General features: G+C 34.0%; 1 protein-coding gene across 1 annotated transcript in view; it reads right to left on the bottom strand.

Moving 5' to 3' along the window:
- LOC132706029 (uncharacterized) overlaps positions 1–26,484 on the bottom strand; it is a 154,168-nt gene that overhangs the window by 34,179 nt on the left and 93,505 nt on the right. The window contains exons 6-7 of the mRNA XM_060677082.1: positions 26,125–26,250; positions 7,116–7,259 (exon numbers count right to left, since the gene is read on the bottom strand). Of these exons, the coding sequence (XP_060533065.1) occupies positions 7,116–7,259; positions 26,125–26,250 (270 nt within the window). The remainder of the gene's footprint in view (positions 1–7,115; positions 7,260–26,124; positions 26,251–26,484) is intronic.

Raw genomic sequence — 26,484 nt, 5'->3', positions numbered from 1 at the left:
TTTATTGTTCTTGTTTGGATGCTTTTGATACACAACACCTTCAAAAACTTCTTGCGTCTTATATTTGAAATCCGTCGTAGGGAACATACATTAAACAAAACTTAGAATTATAAAGTGACTAAATATGCGCAAGCAGCGTATATCTAGTAATAGTAATAATGTTTGTGATTAATTCAATAATTTTTGACTTTTATGGCCATTTAGCCGCTGTAAGATGGCGTCACTGTAGTAGTGTTTATATAGTAACATCGATAAGCGGTTAATGAACGTTTAATTAATATTGTTATTATGTTTTAGACCGTACCGTTTTTATACAGTCCTTAATAACAGGAGAACAAAGTTTTCAAGATAAATCCATTATCACTTTCGTTCTAACTTTCTGCGATAAATTTTCTATAAATGTGGGCAAAAAACTTTGCAGTGATCGATCTCATAATTTAGCTTTTTCGAACATTAAAAATATATGTATAACCAGATAAATTTTTTATTGACCTTAACGTTTTGTGTTAGTGTGATTGTTTTGTAACGTTATGGTCGAGGTTAATATATATTTTTTTCATTTTTCATCCATCGAGTGTTATGTCGATAATTGTAACAGGCCAAACACTTTATTTTATACACCAATGTCATCTCTCTATATTTAGAGGTTGAAAGAGGCGTGTTGTGTAAGTTTTTTTACTTTTTTTTTTGGTTAGATTGTTAACTCTGGTGAAATGTTTTTTGTTCTCTATATGACTTAGTGTCCTGATGAAGCCTGTATCCATGGGCGAAACTAGATATTACAATAAATTGCCACTTTGCTTTCAGCTTCAACATCTTTTATTGCTCCCTTTAGGGCGATCCATCAAAGTTGGGGTGATCCCAAGAATTAACAGTTTGTTTCTATATATATATATATATATATATATATATATATATATATATATATATATATATATATATATATATATATATATATATATATATATATATATATATATATATATATATATATATATATATATATATATTCTTAAGAAATGGTTCCTGGGTTTTTGTTGGTCCTTTTTTAGTGAAATTAAAATAAGTTTCCGTTACTTGTGAAACATTTTATTTTTTGTGACGTTTCGGCCTTCAAGACCTTCTTCAGACATTTAATTTTAACCTACAAAAATGTGTTTTTAAATAAAATTATTTATAGCATTGTTTTCCTGGTCATAATTAAAACATAGATAAAAATTTGTATAGGAGTCAGCATTGAAATGATTAAAAATTACTAGGGCAAGTCAATAGAACAAACAAAGTGATAAAAAATTATATAAAAATAGATGCACAACAATAAAACATACATAATTTTTTATATTACGATTACATACATACCTTAAGCCAAAACTCAACGGTTCACTATATAGTTGTTTGGTAATTTACAGTTTTACAACATTCACAACAGACATATTGAATATGTAAATCGACAAGCCACATTGATAAGACGACGAACCAAAACAATAATGCGAAGCCCGGATGTACGTTTCTTCACAGTAGGACAACGGAGTTTTTTTTTTTTTCTAAAGCTTTTTTTTTTGTGTGAGATTCATGGGTTTATGTGTCTCTTTATTTAATTAAGTTGTGATAAATTTTGCTGAAATTTTTTGTGTCAGTCTTAGAGTTTATGGCATTTGGATTTTTTTGGATCTCAATCATTTCATAAAATTCCCGTCTTTTTGTGTGCCTTTCTGAGCGTAAAATTTTCACACTTTGAAAGTCAAACGAGTGCTGATTCTCCCTGGAATGGCTCGAAAGAGCAGTGTTATTTTTTTTGTCATATTTATGGCCGTTTAAGCGACTTTTTAAGTATTGACTAGTTTGTCCGATGTAGACACCGTTACAATTTTGGCACGGTATTTGGTACACCACGTGGCTTTTTTTCTCGTCAGGGATTTTTGATTTTAATTTACTAAGGTTTTGTTCTAATAGGTTATAACCTTTGTGTGCCACAGTAATGTCGTGTTGTTTGAACACATTGCACAAATTTTCCGATAGCCCTGGAACGTACGGTAATGGGAGATATTGTTTTTGAGTATTTTTCTTCTCGGATTGTTACCATCATTTTGATTGTAAAATTTATGTATCCGTTTATTGAAAATTATATTTATTAATACATCCGGATAACAGTTTAATTTTAGGGCTTGTTTTGCTTTTTTAATAGCTTGCTGTCTGTACTCAGGATCGGACAGTTTAATAGCTCGGTCGGCTAAACCTATTATTACGGATTTTTTTTGGGTGATGGGATGTTGGGAGTTGAAACTTACATACCTAGATGACCAAGTATCTTTGGTGTACCATTTGGTTTTGATCTGGTCTTTGCTGTGGTATAGAGTCAGGTCTAAAAAGTTAATGACGTTATTTTTTTCGATCTCTATTAAAAATTGAAGTTTGTCGTTGTATGAATTAAAATTCTCTAGAATATCATCGATTTCAGTTTTTGGGACAGCACTTACGCAGTCATCGACATAACGATAAAATAGGGGGATATGAAGATTTATATTTTTTAGTACGGATTCTTCCAAATCTTCCATTACTAACTGTGCAATAACACTGGAAATCGATGCTCCCATTGCACAACCATCGACCTGCCTGTAATATTTGTCATTGAATAAGAAATAGGTTGATGTTAATGTTAATTCTACAGCTTCAAGAAAGTGATTTAACGGAATATCTGTGAAATGTTTAATTTTTGGCCATTTTTTCTTTATTATATCTTTAGCTAAAGGGATGGGAATATTTGTGTATAGAGAAATGACATCTAACGAAATCAAAACAGTTTTCAGGTATTCTGACATTTTTTATCTTTTCTTTAAAATCGAAAGAGTTTTTGATGTAATATTGATTTTGATTTATAACGTTTTGTAGTATATTTTTAAGGAACTTTGATAATTTTTCACAAGGGGATTGAATGCATGACACTATGGGTCTTAGAGGTTCGCCAGGTTTATGTAGTTTAGGCAATCCATAGATTCTAGGAGGTAGTGCATTCTGTATTTTAAGATTTTTGGCTACATTCGGTGAAATAAAAAGTTCTTTTTCCCATTTTGATACCAGATCGTTATTTCTTTTTTGGAAAATGTTTGTAGGATCATTATTTATTTGTTTATATGTTTTGTCATCGTTTAGAAGGCCATACATTTTTGTGTTGTAGTCCTTTTCGTGCATAATTACGGTTTTGTTTGATTTATCTAGTCTTAATATTTTTATAGTTTTGTTTCTCTTTAGGAAAGCTTTTGTCTTTTTCAATTTGCTAGTAAAGATTTTTTTGTTTGTTTGGTTACTTTTTTGTTTAATAAAGTTTGTAATTATGTTGCAGGACTTGGCCCTTATTTCATCCCTTCCGCTAGAGACAGTGTTGTGTAATACAGTTTCAATGTTACAAATAATATCGGTGATGGGTATTTTTGCAGGTTTTTCTACTGGGACTGCAATGTTACAAATAATATCGGTGATGGGTATTTTTGCAGGTTTTTCTACTGGGACTGCAAAGTTTGGCCCTAGGGCTAATATGTCATTCACGTAGTCGGGGATTTCAATATCTGTAAGGTTTTCGATCCATTTGGAGGAATCAACACCGTTTGTCTGCGTGTTTAGCTCCGTACTAAAAAATATAAATCTTCATATCCCCCTATTTTATCGTTATGTCGATGACTGCGTAAGTGCTGTCCCAAAAACTGAAATCGATGATATTCTAGAGAATTTTAATTCATACAACGACAAACTTCAATTTTTAATAGAGATCGAAAAAAATAACGGCATTAACTTTTTAGACCTGACTCTATACCACAGCAAAAACCAGATCAAAACCAAATGGTACACCAAAGATACTTGGTCATATAGGTATGTAAGTTTCAACTCCCAACATCCCATCACCCAAAAAAAATCCGTAATAATAGGTTTAGCCGACCGAGCTATTAAATTGTCCGATCCTGAGAACAAACAGCAAGCTATTAAAAAAGCAAAACAAGCCCTAAAATTAAACTGTTATCCGGATGTATTAATAAATAAAATTTTCAATAAACGGATACATAAATTTTACAATCAAAATGCTGGTAACAAATCCGAGAAGAAAAATACTCAAAAACAATATATCCCATTACCGTACGTTCCAGGGCTATCGGAAAATTTGTGCAATGTGTTCAAACAACACGACATTACTGTGGCACACAAAGGTTATAACCTATTAGAACAAAACTTTAGTAAATTAAAATCAAAAATCCCTGACGAGAAAAAAAGCCACGTGGTGTACCAAATACCGTGCCAAAATTGTAACGGTGTCTACATCGGACAAACTAGTCAATACTTAAAAAGTCGCTTAAACGGCCATAAATATGACAAAAAAAATAACACTGCTCTTTCGAGCCTTTCCAGGGAGAATCAGCACTCGTTTGACTTTCAAAGTGTGAAAATTTTACGCTCAGAAAGGCACACAAAAAGACGGGAATTTTATGAAATGATTGAGATCCAAAAAAATCCAAACGCCATAAACTCTAAGACTGACACAAAAAATCTCAGCAAAATTTATCACAACTTAATTAAATAAAGAGACACATAAACCCGTGAATCTCACACAAAAAAAAAAGCTTTAGAAAAAAAAAAAAAACTCCGTTGTCCTACTGTGAAGAAACGTACATCCGGGCTTCGCATTATTGTTTTGGTTCGTCGTCTTATCAATGGCTTGTCGATTTACATATTCAATATGTCTGTTGTGAATGTTGTAAAACTGTAAATTACCAAACAACTATATAGTGAACCGTTGATTTTTGGCTTAAGGTATGTATGTAATCGTAATCTAAAAAATTATGTATGTTTTATTGTTGTGCATCTATTTTTATATAATTTTTAATCACTTTGTTTGTTCTATTGACTTGCACTAGTAATTTTTAATCATTTCAATGCTGACTCCTATACAAATTTTTATCTATGTTTTAATTATGACCAGGAAAACAATGCTATAAATAATTTTATTTAAAAACACATTTTTGTAGGTTAAAATTAAATGTCTGAAGAAGATCTTGAAGGCCGAAACGTCACAAAAAATAAAATGTATATATATATATATATATATATATATATATATATATATATATATATATATATATATATATATATATATATATATATATATATATATATATATATATATATATATATATATATATATATATATATATATATATATATATATATATATATATATATATATATATATATATATAATCAGGATAATGTCATGGTACTGTAAATACCAAAGAAGCCATAAACTTCACAAAATTGTCAAAAATGCACTCCAAAGTTTCGATAAGACTATTTGATTTTGTTGGCTTTTGTCATGTAAACTCAGATCAAATCAGGATCCAATGTTGCAACAATAAAATATAAATTAACACCATTTAAAAGTCGTGTCTTTAAATTGATTAAATTTATCAGCAGGTGGAAACTTATTAAGACAACATCCGAAATAATGCATCAATTTATACTCTATAATCAATAATAAATAATTCAATAAATTCAAATATTTTCCTTTTAAGCTTGCAAGGCAGGATTAAAGTTATTAAAAGCTTTGTTGTCAGTTCCGACTGGATTTTCTCCTCGACTATTTTCTAAAGTATTTACTGATCAGAGAGTTGAACGATTCGATGTTTATTCTTCCACTAAAGTTAAAATGGAATAGAAAACCAATTCCAAGTTTAACCAATGCTCGAAGAAATCAAATGTTCCTTTGAAAGCTATCATGAAATCTGAACCACTTTTTTTATAATAAGTGAATCAAGTTAAACAGACGATATTGTTAACTTGTTGCAAAATATTAAGTTTTAGACATATTGGAAAATGTATGCAAATGCATCCACATCACACGATGACATACATAATTGGGTCATATTTTTCAACACCAAATAGGAAATGATGTAAGAACACGATTCCTGGTTATTAGTGAAGCCAGCCAATAAGTATGTTTGTACTTAGGGTTTAATCCGGATAAAAAGCAAGATTAGATTTATATCAGATTGGTTTTTTGCGCAGTGTTCATTTTACCATTGGACTTTAAGGACCGTTTTCGTGGGTTACTCTTAAATGAAGCTAAACTTTAACATTACAGTTTAAGATAATTTACAATAAAACTGGCTGTTAGCTACGCGATGGATTATTGAAACCAGTGCAAACCATCTAAATTATAAAGATCAATTTTACAGTTATGCATTTACATAAAAATAAGAAATAAAAAAAAATAACAATAGTTAGAAAAAGAATTAGCAAACAACACAAATTCATTTAATCAAATATACACTCAAACTATAACCCATAAATGAACTGCACTACATTTGTTCCATTTTTAATCTTGATGTAATTTCATACAATTTAGCAATAGATTGGACACAGTTGGACAGCGTTAATTATAAAAATAACCTCTAAGTAAATCGAACCTGGCGCCTTAAAACGGAAAATATAAACCTAAATCCTTAGCGAATCTCAGGGCAGATTTAATATGTTCGATGTGGATTAAGCCTTAATCAACATAAATTCAATCACATTAGAATCTAGATTAACATAATCTTTGCTGATTGTTCCATATAGCTAAAACTGTCATTTCGAGAAATGACAATTAATGGCTACCAATACTTATTATAGGACCAAAACAAATCCTGTTTTGAGTAATCATTATTATCTCCTATGTGTAGTTGCAAAGAACTAATATAAAATATTGAATACAAACATGGCGTACTGGAAGACTAAGTTGAATCACCCCCTAGAGCGCTCAATTTACTAAACGCCATATTTTACAGTCAAAATTAGGGAACTACTTAATATCCCTTCTTAATTGGTTCTTGTAAACACGTTTTATGACGAAAGCTTTGCTCCCGTGCTAGATCGATGCGAACAGTATACACGTTCATCACTTAACCAGCGAGCTTTATTGTTAGAAATTTCGTCTCCCAGTAAAATACCACAGCATAAAATCTCACAATAAAGCTTCAATTTTTCAAAGAAACTTCCGCAGGCTACTGTAAGACATTTTACAAAACTTCTGGATTCCTCCTGCGTCGGTTTTTGCTGAGTCGAAATTGCTTTAGCTTTAATGTTTTTATTACCTTGCCAAGCGCCTCTATTAATCGGTCTGTTGTCGAATCTCTGCCACGTTATGTGGGGCGCAGGTATACCAGTAGCTGAACAGTGTAGACGTACGTTTTCCCCTTCGTGAACGACAATGGGGCCCATAGGGTTATTTTGCGCCCCTGAAAAATAGAAACCTTTTAATTTATGTAGCCATATACGGGATTCTAAACTGCTCTAGGAATAAGACGTTTGATAAGCTGCAATTGCATATTATTTAAATGTAAAAAAAATACGCATAGACATTTTGCAATTTTTAATCAAAAAATATAATTTAATCACAATAGTTGCTCCTGGAGTGCGAAACACTTACTGTTACCATTACTTAATACAAGAAAAAGAATTACTCCAATAATACTAATTACAAAATAAATGAATGCTAGTAATAAATTTTGAATAAAAGACTAATTTAAAGATTTTAAGCAAATTCTTTAACATTTTTAAAATTACGTAAAACGAACTAACTAATGTCAAACATGGAATAAACTACCATGTTTTGTACTCAAACAAGTATCAGAAACTTGCCATTGTAATTATGGCTTTTCAGAAAAAAATATTTGTAAAAGAGTCTCTTAATATGTCCTTAGACCTTTTCTAACGAAACTAATTTATTTCGATATCTCTAACTATATTCGTTTAATCAGATAACAGATTAGAACATCAAAGCACTCTAAAAAATTATTAAGTTATTCTAAGGAAACTAATTTATTCCGATATCTTTAACGATGTGGAAGAAACATAACATCGCAGATAGTTTTGACGTTATTCTATGGAAAAAAATATATTATTGATTTTATAAAAGATATTCTTAGTATCGACTTATTTCGATTTTTCAATATTTAAAGATATTTACAAAAAACAAATTTATTCTAGAAGAATCATAAGCTGTAGCATTCTCAAGAATTATGGGGTAGATTATATTCTATTTCGAAATATTTAAAGAAATTTATGTAATCCAATAAATTAAATAAATTTATAACTCATGAGACAAACTACTCTAAGAAATTATGACATTATTCTATAGAAACAAATTTATTTCGATATCTTTCAAGATATTGGTATTACGGAATAACCACGAATTTATTTATATTAGCAGATCAAAGAAAACACTGTAAAGAGTTATGTTGCTCAATTTTGTTGGAGGAGAAAGTTCCCTGCTATTTGATTGCACTATATCTTTTTATTTGAGTGTTTCTTTCACCGCATAAAACAAAAATTCCAAACCGAGAAGAGGAAAAGCGTTAAAGCTCTAGTTCCGCTGCAAGTGTTATTAAATTTTCTAAAAAGATTTATTTTCTCGCTAAACAAACGTTATTAAACTGGACAAGGTTACAAATTTCCTAAAGTTTTAAGTTTTATTTCACCTATTCGGAATTAGTAAAACACAATTAGGGACGCTGTCAAATCCGGTTTCGGCTTCTCTATTTCGAAAAACGGATTTTTCCCAAGAGGGTCGGGCCCATTTTACGGACATTTTCACTTTATATCAGACCCGGAGGAATTAATTAAGACGTGCCAAAGATAAAGCAGGTCCAAACGATTACGATTAAAACAGTTTATTTCCAAGTGACGCAAAATTGCAAATTGTTTTATCAGGGAGTTTAAATTTAATTTTGTTAGAGTCACACAAAGAAAATTTTTCTATACGTTATTATTTTATCACTTTTTCGCCTATTTAAATTGAAGTCAATCGTTCTTTTCTGTTTTTTATTTAATTGTTTTAAAAGCTTCTTCTACTCGTTTTATATGTTTTGTTTGTTCTAAGTGATCTGAAAAATCATAACCAAACCGGAAATCAAATTTCAAATTACTAGGTGTTGAAAATTTCCACCTTTAATTTTAATCTATTGCGAATCGGACAACTTGATTTGATCTATCTATCTATAAAATTTTATTGAATTCTAAAATTACAAAGCTGTCACAATTTTATGAGACTTTTCGAGCTAATTTTATTGTTATAAAAAAATAAATTAAATAAGCTTACTATGTTGATATTTTAAATTCATTGCTATGAAATTAATAATTGCCAAGAAAAATTTTATTTTCCTTTATTTTTAAGAAACTAAATCCTGCAAAGGATTGTTTCACTTTCATATCGACTTGTGCGTATTTTTCTAAAAACTGAAGCTTTATTTAAATAATTTATTTTTGGGAATATCTGACAACATAGATATTTCTATTTTTACCCAACCTAACAAAGTATTAAGATAAGGGGATTAAAAAAATTATTTTTAAGTCTCATATTATGTATTAAAATATTTATAGCCTAATTTTTCAGATAATCCCAAAAAAAAAAAACAACTTAGAAGCTTCTTTGCGCAAAGTGCAAGCGACGCGGTTGACCCCCACCCCGAAACATCTCATCTACTTTTGACGCCAATGCAAGCATAAATCGAAGCATAATCCGGCCATAAAGCTTGGGGGTGTGAGGGGGGAGCAGATAAATAGAAGAAAAATGACGGTCTTTTATTACCAGGTTACGGGAAGATTTTGAAAACGATTTATTTTTATTATTTAAGGGCAAAACTGAAAGGGGCGGCGAGTTTATTCGTTTTTACGGTAAGGCAAAATAGGGTCGTGTAAAAAAAACGCAAACTGAATTTATAGACTTAGACCAGGCAATCCTACCATAATCATAACTTAAGGCGGAGAAAAAATGGTAACCATTATACGCTTATACAATAACAACAATTTTTGCGGAAAATAAACTCTAGAAAAAACTATTTTTTTATCATAATTTGTAGCAGCAAAAAATTTTTATAACATTTTTTATTAATAACTTCATAAAAATAATTTGAAACTTTAAAGTTTTTGTGTCTAATTTTTTTTTTTAGACAATTTTATTGACAAGTGAACTAATATACATCTGTTTTTAAAATGGGAATCGATATATATTTATGTCTTACGTGCTGATGATGCATGAGAACTTAAAAGCGCGAATCTTGCAAACGTTGTGGGAATAAAATGGGAATAAAACTCCTCCCGCGCTGTATCAAAGCACATCCTTAAAAATCGATATTATCATCAGTTTGATTATTATCTTCAATATTAACTGGTTTCCTAATCTTTATAAAATACGTTAAGTAATAAAACAAGAATTGATAGATACATTAAAATAGTCCATAGGCTTGTTCTATTAACGTAGACAACTGAAGATATCACTTGAAGGTCTTCCATCTGGTTCTTCAGTCTGGAGTGGATTTCGTCCATGGTATTGAGGTTGACAGCCTTTAGATCAGTCGCAGGTGGCTTGAATATTGGTTGATGTTCATTAATCTTGGTCCATGTTAATAAAGCAAATTAACTTGCTGAAACGATCGGTTTATCGGCTTGTAGGTTTCGAAGATCGTGGAGTTTGCATCGTAAGGGCACTTCTAGCAGGTACGAACCCGATAGCGGAATATGGTCTTCCAGATCTTGACAAGTTGATCACGTTGATTCAGCTGCATTTCAAAGCATTTCTCTTCTTGTAATGCATATTTTGTTTCGTTTAGAGCCAAATAAGGTTTATAAGGTATATTGATTAGGAAGGAGCGATTATTATTGGGAAATGGCAATGGAAGCAGATTTTAATAGTGATATGCCTCTGTCTGATCCAATGGAAGTTCTAAAATAAATATTAAAATATTTTGGGAATTACCACTAATTGGAATTTAAATGGGTGTTTAGCTATTTTTTGCAAGAGTTTATTTGGATCGAGTATTGTATTATGAATTTTCAAAAATGTTGCCACTACTTCGATTTTATCCAAAACGCTATAAATTGATTGATAAAGATTTGATGATATTCTTTAACTTCTGTGTTTTCTAGTTCTACCCGCTTACTTTTTAAAAAACTTCTGGAGGAATCCAGAAGTTTTATAAAAAGTATTACAGCAGCCTGTGGAAGTTTCTTTCAAAAATCTACCCGCTTAATAATTTCTTCGGGGAGCACACAATATGACAATCTGTGGAAAATGGAAAGGAAATTTGGCACTTACAGTATTGTTGTTGCTATCTTCATTAGGCCCAATAGGACAAGCGATGTTGTCTCTGAAAACTACCAATGAAGTCCTGGGGGATGCTTGTTAGTGTTCTTCGCGCTAATAGAACTCCAAACAATGTTCCTGTTCCCTAGCCAATTAGATGCACTTGCCTTCACTTGTACGTTCGATTATATACCACAAACCGTTGAGACGACGACTGCGAAAGTTTTGATTCCGAAATTGAAAATTTCGTTTTTAAAAACAGTTTTATTCGACGTGCTCATGAGAACTTAAAGGCGCGAATATTGCAAACGTTGTGAGACAGGCATAATATTGCAACTATCATGGGAATATAACTGTTTTAATATTTTTACCACAAATAAAAAGTTATTCCAGAAATATCCTTAATTTATATATGTATATACAAATGGGGAATGTGAAGACAAACCACATTAACTTCAGAAGTTATAAGAATATAGTAAATACAAAAGTTGTAAGCTGTACAGGATGTTAGAATGCACAATTTTAAATTATTTTTTAAAGTATGCAGGGCGTCTTAAAAAAGTGTGACAAAAACATATGTTTTTAATGGAACATTCTATTTTTGAATTTTGTTTTGAATTCCTGTTAAAATTTTTCAACTTTTTTGTTAATAATAATATATACCTAAACCTAATAGTTTTTCCAATATTTAAATTTTTCTAAAAAAAATACTAGTCTTCACACTTGCAAAGCAATAGACGCCATTATTTATAAAGCAAAATCAGACATATTTAACATTAGCGCTATTCGAAGATGGTGTAAAAGATATACAGGAATGTCCTATTTACTTTGTTCTAATGGCAATGAAAAGTACAGAAACGCTTAAATATCTCCAAAAGTGCTCAAGCCAGAATGATAGAATTCAATACATAAGGGTTTTGAAACATGTAGAAAAAAAATGATAACATCAACAACGGAATTTGAACTGTGTGCTACCGAGTTTTAAAAATAGCCATACATATTATTATTTTTTTCTGAAAAAGAAAACCTACAAGATTTATTTAGCATATTTTTAATACATTGCGATTTATTTTTACTTTTCCAATTTTTACCCTTTCTGTCTAAGGCATAACATTAGGCTATGAAAAAATGACATTAACAAATTTTTACCTGAGAAATTCATGCAATTTATTGAGGTTTCAATAAATTAAAAAAAAACTAGGCGGGAAGCGTCACTTTACCACCTAAGTTTCGCTTCCCATGAATCCGAGCCAATTCGGACATTCCCGGGATTTTACTTTACGGATTTGGGAGCAATCGGATGTTTTCGGAGATATTTCCCACGCTTTTAATTTTGACGTATATCAATTCTGACGGTCATGTCAGTGAATGTATTCTTGTTGTTTTGCGAAAATGGTCCCAAAAACTAACGGTCGTAGAAAAAGTATCGTATGCAACACCTTCAGTAAACTTTTTAACTCACTCGTTTATTAAAAACTCGCTAGGCTGTACTCTGCTCGTGTCAAATGAACTCGTGAGTCAAATGCCGTTTACCACACTTGTTGCACTTGTTGCATAAAATACTATTATTGGCAGTAAGATTTTACAAAGCGAATTAACCTAATAGACGTATATCATCTAGTGGCCGTATTGAATATGAAAAACGAAAAGTTGTAAACGGCGGGTGAACCAATGGGGAAAAAGAAATGGAAATATAACTTCAAGTATCAAAATAATGCACAGATCAGTGCTGTCAAGTAGCTAGCTTATGTGATACATCCTAATCTACCTTTAATCGCACCAGTAGAAAAAACAAATACCACCACCACTCTAGACCCTGATTTTGAATAATGGGAAAACTTCTGCACCGTTATAAAGAAGTAATAGAGGGCGATCAAAATTTTTTGTCTCAATTAATGCTTGAAATAATAATCAAAAGCATTAATGCACCTTATTTGGACACTCTCTGTGCAATTGAAATGCTCCGTAGTTGTCAGAATAAATTTCAAATTACGCAGTGCTTTCCCAACGATAGTCTCTATATGGAACTCGAACAACAGTCCACCAAAAGGGACGGAGGTCTCCTGACCAGCCCGCTGATGGACCTGTTCAGGGCCTCCATTGCGAGGGGGTACGTGCCCGAGCTGTGGAGACACAGCAGGGTAGTGTTCATTCCCAAGGTAGGGAAGAGGGACTACACGGACCCGAAGTCGTACCGGCCTGTTTGCCTCACCAGCTTCATTATGAAGACTCTGGAGAAACTGGTGGTGGTATCTGAGGGACTGGGTGGAGCTGAAGGCCCCTTTAGAGCCAGCTCAGCATGCGTACCGAAGTGGCGGGTCTGTGGGCTCAGTTCTTCACCATCTGACTTCCAGGTTGGAGGAGGGTATGGGCTCGGGACGGCTGTCGGTGTGCGTGTTCGCTGACATCGAAGGGGCTTTCAATAACACGGCCCTGTACTCGATCTGCAGGGCGGTGGAGAGTACTGGAGTGGGGACGGCCATTGTAAGGTGGATCCGCTCCATGCTAACCGACAGGAGGGTCGAGGCAAGACTGGGTGGGGAGCAGGTCTCCATCGGTTCATCACGGGGTTGTCCACAGGGCGGGGTCTTGTCCCCGTTCCTGTGGTGCCTAGTGGTGAACGAGATATTGCATATTCTGAGGGAAGAACACGGGGCCTATACTCAGGCATATGCAGACCACCTTGTGATAATGACGCAGGGGACGGACGTGAGGAGGATACAGGGGCTCCTGAACAGGGCATTGGCAAGATTCTCACAATGGTGCCTGGACAGCAAGTTGGCTGTCAATCCTGGCAAGGTGGAGATATCTTCACTAGGAAAAGGAAGATGGAGTGCAACCTCAACATTTCGATGGATGGGGTGCCTCTTTCTGCAAGCGGAAGTGTCAAGTACTTGGGCGTATGGTTAGACTCTAAGTTGTCCTTCCAGGAACATATAAGATCAAGGACCAGGTCGGCCTTTGGAGCTCTGTGGGCGTGCCGGAGAGCGGTAGGGGGCACTTGGGGCCTGGGGCCGAAGATCATGCAGTGGATCTACGGTACCATGGTGGTGCCTATGCTCACGCATGGGGCAGTAGCATGGTGGCCGGGGACCAAAAGAGCGGGAGCAAGGCTAGTTCTTGACAGACTGCAGAGATTGGCTTGCCTCTGCATAACGGGCGCCATGAGAACGGCGCCCACGAGGGCCCTGGAGGCTCTGGTGGGGCTGCCCTCTCTGGCGGATCGGGTGCAGATGGAGGCGGCCAGGACAGCTGTGAGGCTGGCGAGCTGCGGGCTCTGGAGGGAGGGAACCTTCAATCGGGGTCCGTACGACATTTTAGAGGGCTGTCGCGGGGATCGCGGGGTCATGGGCATGCCGAGTGACGTCATGATCCCCGAGATGACCTTCTTTGATAAATTGACCTTTCTCTTTCCATCAAGGGAAGATTGGAGAGAGGGCAGAGTCGGCTCCTGGGATGGACTTGTCTGATACACGGACGGGTCCAGAATGGGAGATCTGGCTGGAGCTGGAGCGTACTGCGAGACAACGGGATCAAGCTTGTCGGTCCTTCTGGGTCAGTACTGCACTGTGTTTCAGGCGGAAATTTTCGCTTTATTGATGGCGGCCAGAGAGGTGCTTCGGCTCAACTACGGAAGCAGGAAAGTCTTCTTCTGCTCGGATAGTAGGGCTGCACTCATGGCGCTGAAGTCAGTGCGTACGCGCTCCTTGTTGATAAAGGAGTGCAAAGGGGTACTGAGGAGGGTGCCTACACAGGACATTGCAGGCTTAGGAGGCATCTCTGCTTGCTAGGCATTGGAGACGACCCGGAGTGTAGGTGGTGCATGGAAGGGGAGGAGACCCCGTATCATCTGCTCACCGAGTGCCCTGCCTTGACATGGGCAAGACTGGGAGTCTTCGGAACGGCCCTGATCGATCCGGACTCAGTGCACGGTATTGGGCTAAAGGAGTTGCTGACCTTCTACAGGAGGGGCGGCATTCTGGACGCCCTCTAGAGCGGCCTGGGGGCACAACGGGCCCATCTGGTGGCCTAAGTGCTTGGACGCCCGCGAGGGCGCCCCCCTTTAATACCAATACCAATACCAATACCAACAGTCCACCATAACTCCCAGATCTTTATCAACATTACCACATTTCTATTGTGTATTATTTAAGCTCCTAGAAAACTACGTACATTTATCAACTTTTCAGTATAGTCTATTCATAGCAATTTTACTATATCTAAAGGCGAATTATTGACAGTAGAATATTCAGGCCAGTGGTGAAGCGCACAAAAATTCTGCTGTACAGTATGAAGGAGTTCCGAAGAATACCACGAAGAAGAAATTCCAGAGAAATTCCTAATGATTCCAAGGATTTACAAGTAATTAATGGAGTTACGGTATATACTATTCCCTATGCGGTGTACCTCTGTCTTGTTTTAAGACACAAACGACATCCAAAATAATTTCCTTCTAAAAAATCGACTAAAACTCAACACTTTTATTTTAAAAAGAAATTTGCTAGGCGCCTCGTATATTCCATCGTCGTTGCTCATTATCAAAACAAAAGTTCGTGAGCGGGCATGGACAAATTCAAATATATCGCCTGACTCACTAGGCAGGGCGCACGTTCGAACTAAAAATGAATTTCGGAATTGCGGTCATTAAAAATAATAACCACAAAACAAAAAAGAATTGACATACGTAGTCGAAGTACTTTCTAATGAGTTGCTTTGACATCACCATATTTCCAAAGATTTGCCTTTATTTACTAAGATTATACACAATCACACCGACAACATCCAAAGCTCGAATTTCAATCAAAATAACAAATTAAAAGCATTAAAAATTTAAATTGAAGCAATGAAAGCATATGAGTTTTACGTATGTGTCCATTTCTTTTTTGAAATGAAAGCAAATTATCGAGACAACAGCGTAATCCATCTTTGAATTAAAGTACAATTACAGAAAGCTGGATGAATATATTAAATGAATGCATTAAAAAATATTAGGCATTATAAGTGTTTTCTTAAATAAAAGTCAGCCGAATTGTGTCAAGGATAAATTGAGTTTAAATTACTTGGTTACCAGGTGTGTCTGACTTTTGTAAACAATGCTCAATTTGCATGAGTTAGCAGCAATGATAAGGGCAAACACTACTTTTTCTAATTCCGGAATAACTTCTATTTTTCTATAGAATAGACCATTTCAACTAAATAAGAACAGGCAAACATAACCTGTTAACAGCATGAGTTGGTTCACCTGTTAAATAACACTTTGAGGTGTGAAATAAATTGTGTAATACTGCGTATATTCCTTGGGGAAATTATTATTATTATCATTTGAAACCCTCTTTAAAACCCTTTGGTTGAACTTTGCTTCCCCATATTTAACAAACATTGTTATTACAATTATTCAAAATCATTTGTGAAAGTCAGGCAGTCGCTGTAGAAGCACCGTAGCCACTTCTGCGCAGACGTGCATGACTGGGTGGACAATAAAAGACAGGACACAAATAATAAAAATAATCCAATGATTTCGGAAATTTTAATGGAACAGGTAGTTAATAGTAAGAAGAAGATAAAAATAAATTTTAAGAATGAGATTTAAAAATTTGACTTTCTAACTCTTGACTACATTAGTACCTTAACTACCTGACAAATGGCTAATGTCATATAAAGGAAGACATACAAAGAATTTTGCTGCAAGCTTCTTAAAACATAAATGAATTGGGTTGTTGTCGAATCAAAATTACTACAGAGCAACCTCAAATCCGTAGATACCGGGGAAGAAAATCTTCATACTGTCCACATCACCTGAAGGTGCAACCCTAATTTTCGCAATCCTGGCAACACATACGAGTGGGAAAATTAAATTCCTGTGTCCCCTATCCCCCGTTAATAAAATTATCAACCCGACACCAACAAAGGACAATATTTTGCGGAAACATAACGGCTTTATCCAAAGCAGATCATAAACGTCCCCCTAATCTAGTTATGCGTCCCAAACTGGACAGCGTACGTTGCTTAATGAACAAAAATTCGGATAGCATTCCGGTGCGATGAATTAATGCAAAAATCGTTTTCCATCGACTCAAAAACGCAGTTTTTTAATACCAAACCTTGCGTTCTACACGAAATTTACAGTCTGTACGAAGCTAATTGGTGTAACTAAAAAAAGTAGCGTTGTACCACCACGTTCGTCAAAAAAATTTCATAAAAAATGAGAAAGTAGTTTTTTCTTTCTTCTTCAGAAGGCCATTTCCTTAGCAAGAAGTCGGTCCTTCATGTTTTTATTCATCAGCCACATCACATATCTATTTAATGGCTTTTTCTTTTATTTTCTTGTTCCATAGACAAGGATTTGGTTAAGTGATAATAGTTTTTCTTTGCTCTATTTTCCTTTGAATCTCGCCGAAACCATATATTGAGTTTTTTATAAACTGATCTTTAGGCCCCATTACTTGTATTCTTCAATAAGTTTTCTAACGTCATCATCATCTTCTACTAATATTAGTTGGTCATTAGCGAACCGCCATGTATGATTATGTTCGTCATACAAATGTATGCCCATGCTCTTGCATTTCTTCATTCAGTTACGTAGAGCTTGCTCCAGATAGATTTTAAATAGCGTTTAAATTGCTTTAGACCTTTGTTGGCTGTAACAACCAATATTTTCTTCTATTCAATTCGAGTACTGAATCGTAGGTTTTTCTAAGACCTACAAATATCACCTCTAATTCCTCCCTCCGAGCTATCTGCTTAAAAGTAAAGAGATTGTCTACGAACAATCTTACTGGTGTTCAATCCCTCTGAACTTTGATTTCAACAATTTTTTCCCCAGTCGTTTTTCAATGATGCGTCAATAAACCCTTCATACTGATGACGTCACAGCTATTTCCCCCTGTAATGGTTACAAACTTTTTTATTTCCTTTTTTGTGGATCGAGCTTATGAATAAATTTTTTCACTAGTATGCCCAAATTCATTTTCTTTCATTATCTGATTGAATGTTTCACATACATGTCGCTAGCGCTACCAGGAGCATTCTTCTTCATTAGTTCGATAGGGACACCACCTCCCGGGCATGAGAATGTATTGAATTTCATCTTTTTTAATATCTGATTGACCTCTTTCATTGTTACATCTACATAAAGGTTATTGTGAATCTCATAATTAATGGCTTTCTTTGCTTATTCTCTGAGATCTAGAACTTACCCAGCAAGAAACATTTATGACCACAACTTTCGCCCCACGCATTTTTGTTTGGATCTGATTCTTTTACAATATCCTGCATTCTGTGTGCTTAGCCATATCTAGTATAAGGATTTCTTCACTTTCATAAATTCCTCTAAATCTTCATTCCACCAACAATCATTACTATGAAATGTTCTCTTATTTCTCTTTCCTAGAGCGTTTAGAGCTGCACCTTCAAGTTATTCTTTGAGATTCTCATACATCTTGTTGGCAGCTCCATCTGATGCAGCTGTAGTTGGAGTGATTCACGAGCTGTCACTGCCAGTCCCAAGCCCCGATAAAGGAAGGCTTAGGCGTCGCGCAAGCAACCTATCTTTTCTGAAATCCTACTATTACTAAAAATCCACAAATAGATTATATATGAAAAATATGGCGCTCTACTGTAGAGACCACCAACTTGCACTTTTTGGTAAATTATCAGTATTTTGGGTTACTTGGAAAGAAACTAAAATTAACTGAATATGGTTTCACGAAGTTCATTCTGTCTGTGTCCGAAACTTTCTTCGAAATGACGGTTTTCAATGTTAACATTACTTTGAATTTAAACTAGAACAAAATCGGTTAGTTTCTTTCTTAAAATTCGATAATGAAGGAATAGACAGGGCATACTACTCAAAAATAATAATAAACCGTGCTTCTAAAAATTCAAAATCTAATTTTAGAAACACCCTGTATATTCAATTTAAAATGGTATGAAAGGAAAGAATGCCTGAGCCCTGGGAAAAACTGCCCGGAAAAGTTCAGCTTCCCGTTTAACTAAAACACGGAACTCTTAAGATTTCTTCAAAGGTCCCAATTGCTTGCAAATCTAAGAAATTATTTATTTCAACAAAGGTAAAAAATAGAGAAACATAAACAAAATCTACTCTATTTTTTTAGGGCGCCATATAACTTAGTAACATGTTGCCACGTTTATATAGAAGCGGCAACACTCCATACTTGAGAATATTTTAAAGCGAGAGAGCGCATCCTAGTATATCACCTTATATAACAAAAAGTAAAACCGTTGATCCTTTCGGCTAGACATTTCTAATAGACATCCACCGGGTGCCACCCTGTATATGAGTTACATTCTTGCAGTAAATTCTTTTGAATTAGAATTTGAAGATTTATGAAAATTACCATGAAAATATCATTAAGTGAAAAGTCAAAAGTGAAGAAATTTTGATGGCACTTTTAATTACTCAGTTTTTGAATTCCTATAAACGACAATAATATTTAAAAGTTTTAACCACCATGGTAAAGCATATGTCTGTTCTCAGATTTTTATTTTATTTTTTCATTTATTTACTAATAATTAGCAATTAGCAATATAGATCTAATATACTTTATAATCTACCAACAAGAACTGTTCTAATTCACTTCTACCATATTTTTAGCGAATATCAACAATCCCAAGTTGTTTTAAAGTGTTGCGAAGGTATTATTCATAACTCCTTCAATTTCTTTGACAGTTTAATACAATGCTTTGAAACCCAGGCAGTGTTTTGTACGGTAGTCGCGATTGGGAATTAGGAATGTCGGAAACGTATTTTCAGTAAACATTTTCAGCGTGTTCAATAATAATACGTCTGTTGAATACAGAAATATTAGTCGTTCTTAGCCTGTAACACATTTTATCTTATCTACAATAAAATCAGAAATAAAGGCAAATAGTTTAAATAGTTTTGATTTGTGTTTTTTCTTAAAAATAAAAAAAAGAAGGAACAATATTTTTTAAGTGAAATAACACAACTTGCCATATTTTTAAAAGTTACGGTTTAAATTAAACTTTGGATTACTTTAAATAAAAAGCAATTTTAGAAAGATATTCTGAAAATGCGCCACTGGAGATTGTCAATTTGAATAAGCCTGATATACGAAATTTGTTATAGACGGTAAAGCTTCAAAATGATATATAACGGTGTCGTCTTCCGCCATATCACTGTGAATTAAACCCCATAGAATTGCTATGGACGTAAGTGAAAGGGTTTGGTAATTTTAAAATGAGGGACTTTCAAACCATTTGTCAAGGGGGAATAAAGACAGTGAATTGTGAAAAATGGAGAAAGTGCAAATAGAATAATGGATAATATAAAAGAATAAGCACTATAGAGCCTCTTATTATGTTTCTGCACTTTAACGACTATCTGAGACCTCGGAAAATGATCACTAAAATTTACAAATGATGTTGTAAATGGTAGATTTTTTTAAATAATATAATGTATTACAATTTTTCTATTTTTATGTTATTCTTACTTCTATATAAGTTTTTATTTACTTGATCTTGCCCCTGCAGCAACGCCGCAGTCACATTAATTTCATTCATCATATTCGTCGTTCTATTGATTGCAAATTAGTGTGATCCCAATTTAGGAAAGATTCGGGGTGTGTAGGTCTTAAAAACTGAAATTCCGAAAACTCATTGCATTGCAATTTATCTGAACTTTTCGATATAACTTGGATGTTGTTCATAATGTTTGATGATCACTGTCATTTTTTTACTCTCTCCCATTAAGAAACTAGGAACAAATACTTTTAATTTGCCCTGCTGCAAGTTTTGCAAAGAAAAATCGACATGAATTTAACAATTTGTAAAATTTGTAAGTGCAAATGAAACCTTTGAATAAAATATTGACAAAGAGTTGATATTAGAATGAGAGGGTGATATGATATGAGATAATGATTTTGAGCATTACTTCTTCGACAAGCGGTGAGTATTTTGTTATTGCCAATGAAGTTTTCGGAATTAAATAGCAGCGTTTACAATGTTTTTTCTGCAGCAGAGAATTACAATGAAATTCTTTCTTACATGTTTCATTAATGTCAAATTTTTATTTTATTAAAAAGAGGGAAAACAATAAATCTACAACAAGAATGAAAATGACCATATTGAAAATAGGGCAAATCCGTTTTGTGTGATGCACGCCCATCAAACGAATCACTATATTTTTATTCTACCTGCTTGATCGATAAACATTTGGAGATGTCACCGCCATTTTTCACATTCGCTTAGACACAATGAAACGGTAATTTGCATGCCTGTTCAACAATAAGTATTATTGGAGCACCTACCGTAAAATCATAAGAATTTCAAGTCACCTAAATAAACTTTCGAGAATAACTGAAACTAATCTAAACTGACTGAAAACTAAACCATTCGAACCTGGAGTGCTGAATTTTAACTCTTAGAAATTTTGTAATCCGAATGCTATCATCTATAGTCGTAGTTTTGGTAGTTTTGTAGTAAATTTAGAGGTCTTTCCTTACAATTAGTTATGATACAATTAACAATGTTTTTACATAAATTGAACTTCTTTGAAATGTCTCTGTTCTTGTTTATTTTTCCTGATTAACCATAGTTTGTACCTGTAGAATTTAAATAATAATAATAATAATAATAATAATAATAATAATAATAATAAGTACATAACACACATTTTAATTGTCAGAATTCGTCTGGTAAGTTTTGGTTCGTCACATTGAAAGAATCAGGAGCCATTTTTGTGGGAACTTTTCTGTTCTTTTTACTATCCACAGAAGAATTTGTAACGAATCCTCTATAGATGACGTATTTCAACAATACAAATAAAGCTCTTATTTTAGTTAGCTGAATTCTTCTGACACAAATTTGTTGGTCTTGGTAAGTTGTGGTTAGTATTATCCAAATTGGGGTATACTTGGGAAATTTTTAATTGAATTCTTTTTCAGAAAAATCACATTGATGGAGCTCAGCGCCATTTTGATGAGAATTTTTCTATCCTTCCTTACTTTCCATACAGGCAGTTTTTTTTTACTAGTGACGGGAATTGATAAGGAATCCTGTATACATATAGTATGTTATGCAGCAGGTTTGATAAACACCATTTTAAACACGAGTTAATAAACGAGTGGCTAAAAAATAAAAGTAATCTGTGACAAATTGGTTAGTGCTGCTTTGCTTTAGTTAGTGTAAGTTGGGGAAAACTTGGTTTGAATTGTATTTCAAAAAATCATATTCAAGGGGTTAAGAGCTATTTTTGTCGGAACTTTTCTATCTTTTTTCCTGTCCATATAAAAGAAAAAATTACATTTTTTGCTGTTTCCTTCTGTAAAGTACCTAATTATACACCGATCTAGCGTGCGGGAAGCGTCACTTTACTACGTGAGTTTCTTGCCCCACGGATCCGAGCCACTTCGAACATTTCCGGGATATTACCGCACGGGTTTGGGAGCAATCGCATGTTTTTGGAGATTTTACCGCATTGCTTGAATTTTGATGTTTGTCAATTCTGACAGTCATGTCAGTGAATATATTCGTTTATTAAAAACTCGCTCTGCTCGTGTCAAATAAACTCGTGAGTTGAATGTCTTTTACCGCATTTGTTGCACGATATACTATTAAAAAAAAACGGTCGTAGAAAAAGTATAGTATGCAACACGTTCGGTAAACTTTTTGACTCACGAGTTTATTTGACACGAGCGGAGCGAGTGTTTATTAAACACTCGCAAACACGCACTTGTTGCATAATATACTATTAATACACTTATAAATAGTTTAAATATCCTTCGGCAAATATATGTGATTTCAGAATCCTTGTAGGTAATTGTGTTGAGCTATATTTTTGCCTAACAAAGAGTCACATAAAGCTGTCAACTGACCAACAACACACCCACTTATTGATGTCATTTTTTAATACTTTTAATAGACTTCTAAGTACTTTTAATATTCGTGCTCATAGATATTATCCCAAAATTGTTGGGTAATTCATTTCGGCCATATTTCCGCCTAACAAGAGTCACATAAAGCCGTCGACTGACCAACAACATACCTACTTATTGATGTCATTTTTTATGCCTTGATTTATCGCAGGCCGACGTGGGTCCCTTTTTTTATAACGTCGCGGACTTTGAAATTTTCCCCAACTCTCAACTGCAATAATTCAGTCGGTTAAAAAGTGCGAGTGATTAATTATATTTTGTTAGTTGTCGCGCTGATTGATAGCAGCCTGAGCCATAAAGAACTGAATTAAGAGGGGGCGCGTGGGAGGTGGGTTTGGTATAAACGCGCACCTGGGAAATTCGTTCTCGAACGTTTAGCTGATTGGGTGCCTTTTTTTCTGAGCGGATCAATTTGCGACGTTGCCAAATTACGGTTATTTCCTGATTCTGTAAAAACGTCCAGATTGATTTTCTTTGATTGTTCGGAAAAATAATTTTCGAGACGCATTTTAAAGTTTCGCAGTTTTTCCCAGTCTTTTATAATTTCGATTTAATGGAATACAATAACCAGAAAACTGTGAATTAATAAAAGTTTTTGTGCTTGCGCTCTAAATTAAATGTTTAATTTAGCAAAATCTCTAATATTTGAGCTGGCAAATTCTCTCCAGTTCCTGTCAATTTCAGTGTTGGTTATAAGCACTGCAATAAAATTAAACTGCAGGTCAAGCTATTTTTATTATTTATTCACTCAAAAAGAAATTCCCATCCTAGATGAAATTGTAATCGAACTTTTATGGACCGCTTTAAAAAATACGGATTTGGCCAGGGAAGAGTATAACCGTAAAGCACTTTTACTGGAAAGCAATGGAATTGTTTGCTGGCGATCAAAGTAGTTGAGAGGTATCAAGCAGCGCGGAAGAGAGCAGAAAAAAATATTTTTCTTAACGAGATATGGATTAATGAATGTTTTATAGCACCAAAACACAAATATAATCAGTTCTCGATAAGATTTTATTGACGGCCTGTCAACGGACAGGCTGCAATAGAAAAGAGCTTAATAATCGTCCGGTGAAAAAATCTGCCACCCTACACCACTCTAAAATTCCTCGTTCCTGCGGACTCGCTGAGATTCACAAATCAGGATTACACCTTCGACTTAGTATTATTGGTTCTCCAACTTATTGTCTAGCTATTAGAATTAAAAACCATTACATTAGAAATCATCTTCTGGTTAGCTTCTACATCTTTACTAAAGTTCCTGTTCCTGAAATTTTCAACATAATTTCAGATATATGAAAATCCGAGAATTTTGAATCAAATCTTGTCATTTTTTTTTGTAATTTATTTTATTTTATTTATTCTCATGGCCAAAAATCCCCGCGAGATTTTCTTAACCATCTTAACTATCCGCAAAAAAACACTTCACCGAATCTTCCAAAGGCAATGAGTCCAAAAGCAACCTTACACTTGCCATTGTGGTCCTTCCTAACATTCAAAACACTACTGACCACATATCAAAAGTTGTTAAGAAATATAATGTTACAACTTATAAGCAGGTACAAATTAGAGTGCAAATCAGTTTGAGTTGACGAAGCCCACAGGATGATTGGCGAAACGTTTGCACGTTCGTTTCATCAACAACCGAAGCGGGAGAAATCCAAAAAAATTGTAAATAGGTTTAGTATCTTTCAGTCGTACCAGACAGAAGAATATCATGACGCCATGAATTGAAGACTATTTCGGTGAAATGATAAAAATATCTTCCGGCTGATTCAATAGCAGTTGCGAATAAAGCAAGCTATCATTCAAGATGCATAGAAGAAGGTACTATTATATAGAGTAAAATAGAACCTATATAGGAGTAAGTGAAAAGGATTTGCATGAGCTACAGTTTGATTAAGCCAATGCGGAAGTGATACAAGAGAACTGGTGAAAAGCAGTTTAGATTTAAAAAAATTGTTTAAAAGATTTTTTTTTTTTGATTCTATAAAGTAAGAAAATGTTTGGTTCGATATAAATTCTTATGTTAAGATAACTTAAAAATTAAACTTTTTGGTTTGCAAAGATGTCGTAAATCATACAAAAAACAGTCATATTCCTTTTTTATATTTCTCTATTCAAAAATTTAAAGTCCTACGTTGAATTAAGATAGAATAAGAGTGGCATTTGTGTGACAGCTTAGTCAAATATTTTAACCCTGGTTCATTCGCTTTCAATTCATTTCATTTCATTTCAGCTCATTTGATCTGTTTTGCTGATGCCCTAGTGTTAATAAGTTAAAGCGTACTCTTTCTTGTAGAATATTTATTTCAGCATAAGTATTTTGTAGTTACCCATTTGTACTTTGTTTGGTATAATAATGAACATGTAGTAATATAGTGTTGTCGGGTACAATACCTAATTATAATAAACTAATTATATTATAGTTTCGGTAACACTAATTCACTAAGATGTTAAAATTGACTTTACAGCGGCTGATTTTTGGATTTATATCATGTGTTAATTGACTGCCGAATTGCAATGTTAATTTCGAAAATGTAATTGGTAGACATAAACAAGTTGTTTTGACTCAAAATAGTGCGCGAATTATTTATTTCTGCGTCAACAAATTAATGAAATTTGTAACTAAAACACAACGAAGGTCCGCTGAATATCGTATGCCACACTGATTCGTTTCCAATCAAATTGTAGCTAATAGAATTTTGTTTAATTAACGCAAATTTCCGCTATATTTCGAGTGCACCATTTGGTATTTTTTAATTTTAATAAGATAAGACGAATTCAGAACGTATTTAAAATTTTACATCTTAAGAAAAAAAAAACTGGAAACAGTAACCTTAAACCTTAAACTAACCAAATTTGTATCTAATATCTCACATGTAATGGTGATAATTGATAATTAGCAACTACCATTAAGTCAGATAATAATAAAAAATCAATAAAAGATGTATTCAAGTTATAAAGAGATTTCCAAATCACCTTTGCTTTTTAAGCGACTTACAAAATAAAAATAAATATTTTCTCTCAGGCGGTTGGAAGATTTTCAGTTTTTTGGAAAAGTAATTTTCACCTCTTTGCGTTGTTCAATGTTGACCAGTAACCTACCTGCAATCGAAGGAGGAACAAGGTAATGAGAAGAATTATCCATTATTTTCCAGGCTGTTATCCCAGGTATGCCCGGGGTTCCATGATTGCCGGGTTTTCCGGGGCGACCTCGTGGTCCCGTCAAGCCTAATTTAAGAATATAAACAAAATTAACTAGCTACCATTATCACTTATAAAAATGCAACGATATATGTGATTGCTAAATTGAACGCTCTTTTTTTAACAATATACTCGTTAAATGAACCTTTTCAACACATTGTAACAAAAAAAAAATGAAGATACTGATCTTTCAAAAACTAGTACGAACCTGCAAATATAACATTTCAAATGAAAATGACCCAATACCACAGCTGGAAGAAA

Source organism: Cylas formicarius, unplaced genomic scaffold (genome assembly GCF_029955315.1).
Source record: "Cylas formicarius isolate icCylForm1 unplaced genomic scaffold, icCylForm1.1 PGA_scaffold_10__41_contigs__length_53128322, whole genome shotgun sequence".
NCBI lineage: Eukaryota > Metazoa > Arthropoda > Insecta > Coleoptera > Brentidae > Cylas > Cylas formicarius.
Note: the sequence above shows the minus strand (reverse complement) of the source record. Positions and strands in the feature narration are given on the sequence as shown.